Source organism: Procambarus clarkii, chromosome 46 (genome assembly GCF_040958095.1).
Source record: "Procambarus clarkii isolate CNS0578487 chromosome 46, FALCON_Pclarkii_2.0, whole genome shotgun sequence".
NCBI classification, from domain to species: Eukaryota; Metazoa; Arthropoda; class Malacostraca; order Decapoda; family Cambaridae; genus Procambarus; species Procambarus clarkii.
Window position 1 is genome coordinate 16,949,031 of NC_091195.1, and position 9,403 is coordinate 16,958,433.

Below are 9,403 nucleotides of genomic sequence, written 5' to 3' on the forward strand. Positions count from 1 at the left end.
GGTCATTGGTCACCATGTTGGCCAGGGTTGTGGAGGTCATTGGTCTCCATGCTGGCCAGGGTTGTGGAGGTCATTGGTCTCCATGTTGGCCAGGGTTGTGGAGGTCATTGGTCACCATGTTGGCCAGGGTTGTGGAGGTCATTGGTCACCATGTTGGCCAGGGTTGTGGAGGTCATTGGTCTCCATGTTGGCCAGGGTTGTGGAGGTCATTGGTCACCATGTTGGCCAGGGTTGTGGAGGTCATTGGTCACCATGTTGGCCAGGGTTGTGGAGGTCATTGGTCTCCATGTTGGCCAGGGTTGCGGAGGTCATTGGTCTCCATGTTGGCCAGGGTTGTGGAGGTCATTGGTCACCATGTTGGCCAGGGTTGTGGAGGTCATTGGTCACCATGTTGGCCAGGGTTGTGGAGGTCATTGGTCTCCATGTTGGCCAGGGTTGTGGAGGTCATTGGTCACCATGTCGGCCAGGGTTGTGGAGGTCATTGGTCACCATGTTGGCCAGGGTTGTGGAGGTCATTGGTCTCCATGTTGGCCAGGGTTGTGGAGGTCATTGGTCTCCATGTTGGCCAGGGTTGTGGAGGTCATTGGTCTCCATGTTGGCCAGGGTTGTGGAGGTCATTGGTCTCCATGTTGGCCAGGGTTGTGGAGGTCATTGGTCTCCATGTTGGCCAGGGTTGTGGAGGTCATTGGTCACCATGTCGGCCAGGGTTGTGGAGGTCATTGGTCACCATGTTGGCCAGGGTTGTGGAGGTCATTGGTCACCATGTTGGCCAGGGTTGTGGAGGTCATTGGTCACCATGTTGGCCAGGGTTGTGGAGGTCATTGGTCTCCATGTTGGCCATATGTGAAGAAATATTTTGGGTTTGTCTTTATTTCTTGAATTGCTTTTCTTCAGTCTGATAGGAATGCTTCAGTCTCTGTTCGATTTTTTTTTTTCAATCTCCCTGTTTATTATCTCCCAGTCTATCTTCTTATTATATTAAATTGAATTTAGGCAGTGCAGGTAGAGCAGTGGTAGTGGTGGTAGGGGCCAGGTAGAGCAGTGGTGGTGGTGGTGGGGGCCAGGTAGAGCAGTGGTGGTGGTGGTGGGGGCCAGGTAGAGCAGTGGTGGTGGTGGTGGGGGCCAGGTAGAGCAGTGGTAGTGGTGGTGGTGGCCAGGTAGAGCAGTGGTAGTGGTGGTGGGGGCCAGGTAGAGCAGTGGTGGTGGTGGGGCCAGGTAGAGCAGTGGTAGTGGTGGTGGGGGCCAGGTAGAGCAGTGGTAGTGGTGGTGGTGGCCAGGTAGAGCAGTGGTAGTGGTGGTGGGGCCAGGTAGAGCAGTGGTAGTGGTGGTGGGGGCCAGGTAGAGCAGTGGTAGTGGTGGTGGTGGCCAGGTAGAGCAGTGGTAGTGGTGGTGGTGGCCAGGTAGAGCAGTGGTAGTGGTAGTGGCCACGTAGAGCAGTGGTAGTGGCCACGTAGAGCAGTGGTAGGGACCACGTAGAGCAGTGGTAGTGGCCACGTAAAGCAGTAGTAGTAGCCACGTAGAGCAGTGGTAGAGCAGAGGTAGAGCCAAGGCAGGAGGCGGCAGTGGTAGTGGCCACGTAGAGCAGTGGTAGTGGCCACGTAGAGCAGTGGTAGTGGCCACGTAGAGCAGTGGTAGAGGCCACGTAGAGCAGTGGTAGAGCAGAGGTAGAGCCAAGGCAGGAGGCGGCAGTGGTAGTGGCCACGTAGAGCAGTGGTAGTGGCCACGTAGAGCAGTGGTAGTGGCCACGTAGAGCAGTGGTAGAGGCCACGTAGAGCAGTGGTAGAGCAGAGGTAGAGCCAAGGCAGGAGGCGGCAGTGGTAGTGGCCACGTAGAGCAGTGGTAGTAGCCACGTAGAGCAGTGGTAGAGCAGAGGTAGAGCCAAGGCAGGAGGCGGCAGTGGTAGTGGCCACGTAGAGCAGTGGTAGTGGCCACGTAGAGCAGTGGTAGTGGCCACGTAGAGCAGTGGTAGTGGCCACGTAGAGCAGTGGTAAAGGCCACGTAGAGCAGAGGTAGAGCCAAGGCAGGAGGCGGCAGTGGTAGGGGCCACGTAGAGGAGTGGTAGTGGCCACGTAGAGGAGTGGTAGAGCAGAGGTAGAGGCGGGCCAGGCGGCGGCCAGGGGGGTGCCGGCCGACCACGTGTAATCAATAGGCTTCCCGCCAAAACCTTCTCGAACCTTCTGGAACCTTCGGCCGCCTCACCTCCGTCGTCGTCACCTTCCGGTAACTAGCGCCGCCCTCGCCGCCCTCCCTCGCCGCCCACGCCGCCCACGCCGCCCACACGAGACTCTAACCTATCCCACTTCTCACAAAAAACATATTTTCTCTTTCCCAAGTAGGTTTCTCTGCTTTATTAAGCTTATTATAGAAAATCAACATTGTTTTCAGGGGCGGAGCGATATTGGGGGCGGGGCCTGAGTGGGTGGCAATAAGAGTGGCGCGGGCGGATTCCCGCGCCAGTGTCCCGCCGACCCCAGTGTAGAGCATACACGCTCACTCCCACACATTCCACTATTAACATTCCAGACGTGAGTATCTTTGTTTTCCTGCTGTGTTACTTTGTGTTGCGTCCCTCCTCGTGGTGCTGTGCTGCGTCCCTCCCTCGTGGTGCTGTGCTGCGTCCCTCCCTCGTGGTGCTGTGTTGCGTCCCTCCCTCGTGGTGCTGTGCTGCGTCCCTCCCTCGTGGTGCTGTGTTGCGTCCCTCCCTCGTGGTGCTGTGTTGCGTCCCTCCCTCGTGGTGCTGTGCTGCGTCCCTCCCTCGTGGTGCTGTGCTGCTTCCCTCCTCGTGGTGCTGTGTTGCGTCCCTCCCTCGTGGTGCTGTGCTGCGTCCCTCCCTCGTGGTGCTGTGTTGCGTCCCTCCCTCGTGGTGCTGTGCTGCTTCCCTCCTCGTGGTGCTGTGTTGTACCCGGCTTTGTTACCGTGTTGCTTCCCTCTCTCGTGTTTTTTCAAAACTAATTTAAATGTATGAAAGATTTGGTTAAAATTTTCTTAAAACTGGAAGAGTTGCTGCATCAAATTAAGATATTAGAAGTTTGTCCAAAATAATAAGCAGCATAATGTAATCCAGTTAATGTGTGGATGTTTGTGGCAGTGTAATAGTGTGGCCCCGAGGATCACCTCTGGTAGACCTCCTGTGCTTATAGTTGATGTTGTATACATCCCATGATGTTTAATGCATGTAAATTGAGCTAATATTGTACTCTTGGAATGATAATTTTCACTTTATATAGATGGTCCTGTGTTCTGGAGGAGATTTTCTAACAAATTTACTGTTTTGGTTGAATGCTTTTGTGGTTAAATTTTAAAGTATTTAATGATTTGGTGTGCTGGAATGTGTTGTATTTAATAGTGGGGCTGGAATAATTTGGAGAATTTCTTTTGTAGATGCCTGAGGAAACAATGGAGGAAGTGGAGACCTTCGCCTTCCAGGCGGAGATCGCCCAGTTGATGTCTCTCATCATCAACACCTTCTACAGCAACAAGGAAATCTTCCTGCGAGAACTGATCTCCAACTCTTCTGACGCGCTGGATAAGATCCGCTACGAGTCGTTGACTGATCCGTCAAAGCTGGACTCCGGCAAGGAGCTGTTCATCAAACTAGTGCCAAATAAAAATGACCGCACTCTTACAATAATTGACAGGTATGTCTTCAATGACTTAAGTCACCTTCATTCAGTTAAATTTGATGTGATGAAATAATTTGCGTCCTAGTGTGGATGGGTGACACTGCCTAATGTCATAAGCCCTCCACACGTAATGTCGACATTATTTTCCTGAAGAACTTATTACCGTTTATATTTTTGGCTTTGGTAGACAAAGATGTTGACTTGCTTAACTTTACAGTGGCATCGGCATGACCAAGGCTGATCTGGTTAACAATTTGGGAACCATTGCTAAGTCTGGCACCAAGGCGTTCATGGAGGCACTGCAGGCTGGGGCTGACATCTCCATGATTGGTCAGTTTGGTGTGGGCTTCTACTCCGCCTACCTGGTGGCCGACAAGGTGACCGTCATCTCTAAGAACAATGATGATGAACAATACATTTGGGAGTCTTCCGCAGGAGGATCTTTCACGGTCCGTACTGATCATGGTAAGTGTCTTGTTGTGGTCACTATGTTTAAAGGGTTGCTCTAAAATTCTTTGAATTAAGTAATAATGTTTTAAGTGGTTTTTGATTAGGATAAATTTAAATTTCTGCCATCTAATGCCAATAAAATTTTAGGAGGAAATTTTGCTTAACACTATCGCTTGCGTTGGACACCGATCACATCCATTTTTTTTTCTCTTGAAGTTCTAGCTGTGGACATAGATTTGCGTCCTACAAAAATATTTGTATAAAATTCATTTTTTATCCGATCGACCTCGGGATAGTTTCAAAATAAGCACATTTTGATACCAAAATGAAATATGTAATACGAAACTTGGTCAGAACACTTGAACGATTATAAATACGTTTTTGGGTTTAAATTTTAATGTTTAAAATTCTATTGTGCCATTATTATGGGACAAGTTTTAAAATGCGTGCCTTTATATTGCAAACAATTTGATACCAAAACGAGCGCTGTAACACGTTCAGTTTGATAACATAAATTTTTGCGTATACACGTTAGATTGTGGTGTGCAAATTGGTGCTCGTTCACGGATAACTTTATGCTTTGCTGCAGGGAGTCTCGACAGGATTTTGGACATATGCATATACATCTGCAGGGAATTTAATTGCAAACACAATACCAAAACGAATGACTTGGCACAAGAATTAAGGCGAGAAAGTTGAAACGAGTATATACATTTGCCACACGCTCACTCGCACCATTAGCCCCATGACGTCAAAGTCTGCGGTGTGCACGTGGCACGGGCAATAAGTGTTAAAATAAGTTTGAGGCAACTATCCATGAAATTTGTATGTGACAAAATATTCTTGCCAATATTATATATATCTATATAATAAGATGTAAAAATTAAGCCAGTTTGTGACAACAGGCATTTGGCATTTGTGACAACAGGGAACTTTTGGAAATACAATGAGTGGCAACATTTAAAAATGATTGTAGTCTATGGCTACGTTGAAACTATTTAGGTTCCCCTTGATGGTAGTTACTCCCCTCCCAGGATGCCACCCCAGAACACACTGGGTACCTACTTACTGCTCGATGAACAGGAGCATTACGTGATGTTCCCAATGGAACGTGAAATATTCCCAACCCAAAATTCTAGATTTTGAGTAGAGAACGAACCAGGCTGTATTACTGGAATTTACGTTAATGATTTATTTAATTACAGCCTCATAATTACATTTAGTAAGACTTTCTTGGGTTTGTGTTGCTTCTAATTTGTAATTTTCGGTAGCACAAAGGCAAGAGAAGAAATGTTACTGTACCTCTGAATGAGGTACTGCACAAAACTATTTAGGAAAGCTTTTATAATTTAATTTTCAGGTTTTTAGTAGGAAAGTTTACATAAATATTGTTAAGACCACAATCCCACTTTGCACTAGAGGAGAATAATTGCAACTGATCTTTATACCGAATCCTGCATGCAAGGAAATGTTCGTCATAATTTATACATGTAGGCTTCACATTCGTTCATTTTATGGTAAGAGCATGTGAAATGTGCTTGTCATAGGAATTTGCCAGATTCTTATGGTAAATAAGAGGTAAAGTTTTCCATTTCCTTGATAGGTTTAATCTTAGAGGTTATCTTGATGATTTCAGGGCTTTTTTTAGTGTCCTTACGGCCCGGTCCTCGACCAGGCCTCCAACCTTAGGAAGCAGCCCGTGACAGCTGACTAACCCAAGTACCTATTTTACTGCTAGGTAACGGGCATAGGGTGACAAACTCTGCCCATCGTTTCTCACCGGCGCCTGGGATCAAACCCAGGACCACAGGATCACACGTCCAGAGTGGTGTCCGCTAGGCCGACCGGCTCCCAATATAAATTTGTTCACTTTAAATGTGTCCTTAATGGAAATGCCTCTTAACCAGTGTTATTTTTCAGGGGAGCCATTGGGTCGAGGTACAATGATCACACTGTTCCTGAAGGAAGACCAGACGGAGTACCTGGAGGAGCGACGCATCAAGGAGATAGTTAAGAAACATTCCCAGTTCATTGGTTACCCCATCAAGCTTGTGGTAGAGAAGGAGAGGGACAAGGCAAGTTTTGCTTCTTATTGATCTAAATATAATGCATTTTTTTTTCTGCAGATGCAATTTACTAGCTCAGTGTTATATATTGTTTGTCAAGTTGGTAAATAAAATAATTTTAACTAAATTTTATCATTTTAATTATAAAATTAAAATAAATAATTTTAACTAATTTTAAATAAAATAACTAATAAAATAATAATTTCAGGAAGTGTCTGATGATGAAGAGGAAGAAAAGGAAGATGAAAAGAAAGAAAAGGAAGAGGAAAAAGAAGAGAAAGAAGACAAGGAAGAAAAAGAAGAGAAGCCCAAGATTGAAGATATCGGCGAAGACGAGGACGCCGACAAGAAAGAAGGCGGCAAGAAAAAGAAGACTGTAAAAGAGAAGTACACTGAAGATGAAGAGCTGAACAAGACGAAGCCACTCTGGACTCGCAACCCCGACGATATCTCTCAAGAAGAGTATGGAGAGTTCTACAAGTCTCTCACTAATGACTGGGAGGATCACTTGGCCGTAAAACACTTCAGCGTAGAGGGCCAGCTAGAGTTCCGGGCCTTGATCTTCCTACCCCGACGTGCTCCTTTCGATCTCTTTGAAAACCGTAAACAGAAGAACAAGATAAAGCTCTATGTTCGTCGCGTTTTTATCATGGAGAACTGTGAGGAGCTCATTCCTGAGTACCTGAACTTCTTGAATGGTGTGGTGGATTCTGAAGATCTTCCCCTGAACATCTCTCGTGAGATGCTCCAACAGAACAAGATCTTGAAGGTAATTCGCAAAAACTTGGTAAAGAAAGCACTAGAGTTATTTGAGGAATTAATTGAAGATAAGGACAACTATAAGAAATTCTATGAAAACTTTTCTAAGAACATCAAGCTGGGCATCCACGAGGATTCGACGAACCGCAAAAAGCTGGCAGAGTTTTTGCGCTATCACACTTCTGCTTCAGGTGACGACATTTGCTCGCTGAAGGACTATGCCTCTCGCATGAAGGAGAACCAGAAGCATATTTACTACATTACGGGCGAGACTCGTGAGCAGGTGCACAACTCTGCCTTTGTAGAAAGAGTTAAGAAACGTGGCTTTGAGGTAATCTACATGACTGAACCCATTGACGAGTACTGTGTACAGCAACTTAAGGAATATGACGGAAAGCAACTGGTGTCTGTTACAAAGGAAGGTCTAGAGTTCCCTGAAGATGAGGAGGAAAAGAAGAGGTTTGAGGAACAGAAATCAAAGCTGGAGAACCTTTGCAAAGTAAGTTTAAGATTACTTTTTCTTAATAATTTGTTTGGATCCCAATTAAAGTTTTTCACTGTCTACCTAGGCTTTTTCTGCAATATGAGATTCATTACATTAAAATCCAAATATAGATGTATAAGACTTCTCGCATTGCAAACTTACATTTTTAATTTTGGATTTATTGCTCTTAAACCTCTTGGCAAAGCCCCACAAATCCACATTTTGCCCTGGTTATTTTATTAAAAAAAAATTACTGGATGTTTATCAAATTTCTCTAAAAATTTATGGTGCTCTTTAAGATTTATTTCATATCACTGCTAACTCCCATTTTATGAATTTAGGTAGTAAAGGACATCCTTGACAAGAGAGTAGAGAAGGTTGTGGTGAGCAACCGCCTGGTGACCTCTCCGTGCTGTATCGTGACCTCCCAGTATGGCTGGACCGCAAACATGGAACGCATCATGAAGGCTCAGGCACTGCGAGACACCTCTACCATGGGCTACATGGCTGCCAAGAAGCACCTGGAGATCAACCCAGATCACAGCATCATTGAGACCCTCAGGCAGAGGGCTGATGCTGATAAGAATGATAAGTCTGTGAAAGATCTAGTCATGCTACTCTTCGAGAGTGCCCTCTTGTCTTCAGGGTTTACTCTAGAGGATCCTGGTGTGCATGCTGGACGTATTTACAGGTGAGCCTTTAGTTACTAGATTGATGAAATTTATCTAGCAGTTAATTTGTCAAATAGTTGCTACAACTTTTAGTAGCGTTAGTTACTTTTATTATCCGTGATGATAACACTCCGCTTATTAAATGATTTACCGTGATTCCATTTTCTCCTGATGTTATATTGAAACTCTTGAAGAGTTTAGTTGGAATGAAGAGAGTCTTGACTATATTTATATTTCAGAATGATCAAGCTTGGTCTGGGTATTGAGGAAGATGATGCCCCAGCAGAGGAGACTACAGAAGGTAGTGTGGAAGAGATGCCCCCACTTGAGGGAGATGATGATGATGCGTCACGAATGGAAGAAGTAGATTAAGGCATATCCTGTTAACCAAAGTACCAAAGTTCATCTCATTATCATACGGTCTGCAATTTCTCTTGTAAACCTTAGAGAGGTTTGGGATTTTGAGGTCCATTTCATTCCGTGTATCAGATTCAGTTTAAGTTAAGATTCTTGCATAGGAGTTTTTCTTTATTATTCATTGTGTATATATTTAGTTGATAAACAATACATCTTAAGTTTTGTAATAAAAACATAAGAATCTTAATCTTTTCAGTTTTCCTATATGTGACATATTAGACTGGATTGTGGAAAGTATTGCTATTTTCTTTTGTTAATTAATGTTCCTAGGTTGATCACTTTGTATCAGCTGTGTTGAAAGGTATATTCATGGAAATAACTAAACTTCCATATGAAACTGAATATGGATACCTTTGAATGCACTGCTCTGCCTTGCCATAACTACTACAGGCCAGTATTTAAATTGGATTTTTGGAATCTGGATAAGATTTAATATTGTGCAAAGTGCAATCATATGCTCTTAACTATAGCTTTCTAAGATTTATGATTGTTAATTATTGCCTTGTACCTGTTGTTTATATAACCCAGCATTAGAGGGAGACTACTAGATCTTAGACGTGTTGGGTGTAGCATTTTGGTGTTACGAGAACTTGCCATATACAGAGGTATGAGAGTAAAGGTGTCGATCACATAACGAGTTTTAACTTATCGTAGTACTGGAATTGCATTATTTTGTGTTGATACTTGTGGACAATCTCTAATGAAGATCAGATTGCATTAAATGAATTAGTTACTAGGACTTTTATTTACGCATGCTCCCCATGAACATTGCCTTGTGGAGAGGTACTTGAATAGGGTCTAACAGAATTTTCTAAAAGTCAAATGTATACAGTATCATATACTACAATGTTGACAAGTTACTTTGTAAAACTACACAACTTTACAAATCTTCAGTAGAATCTAGAACTGCTGAGTTAATTTATGCTGCGAGTC

The 9,403-nt window shown here is 44.5% G+C and overlaps 1 protein-coding gene across 1 annotated transcript; it reads left to right on the forward strand.

Moving 5' to 3' along the window:
- The first annotated feature begins 2,366 nt into the window (after positions 1-2,366).
- LOC123770520 (heat shock protein HSP 90-alpha) lies at positions 2,367-9,203 on the forward strand. The gene is made up of 7 exons (XM_069301739.1): positions 2,367-2,525; positions 3,382-3,638; positions 3,841-4,088; positions 5,994-6,152; positions 6,352-7,397; positions 7,724-8,073; positions 8,293-9,203. Exons 2-7 carry the CDS (start codon positions 3,382-3,384, stop codon positions 8,423-8,425), a joined length of 2,193 nt encoding a protein of 730 aa, XP_069157840.1. The 5' UTR covers positions 2,367-2,525; the 3' UTR covers positions 8,426-9,203.
- The last annotated feature ends 200 nt before the right edge of the window (positions 9,204-9,403 follow it).

Coding starts and splice junctions, on each gene's coding strand:
- LOC123770520 (XM_069301739.1), top strand. CDS start 3,382: ATGCCTGAGGAAACAATGGAGGAAGTGGAGACCTTCGCCTTCCAGGCG. Junction 3,639..3,840: donor ACTCTTACAATAATTGACAG/GTATGTCTTCAA, acceptor TTAACTTTACAG/TGGCATCGGCATGACCAAGG. Junction 7,398..7,723: donor AGCTGGAGAACCTTTGCAAA/GTAAGTTTAAGA, acceptor TTATGAATTTAG/GTAGTAAAGGACATCCTTGA.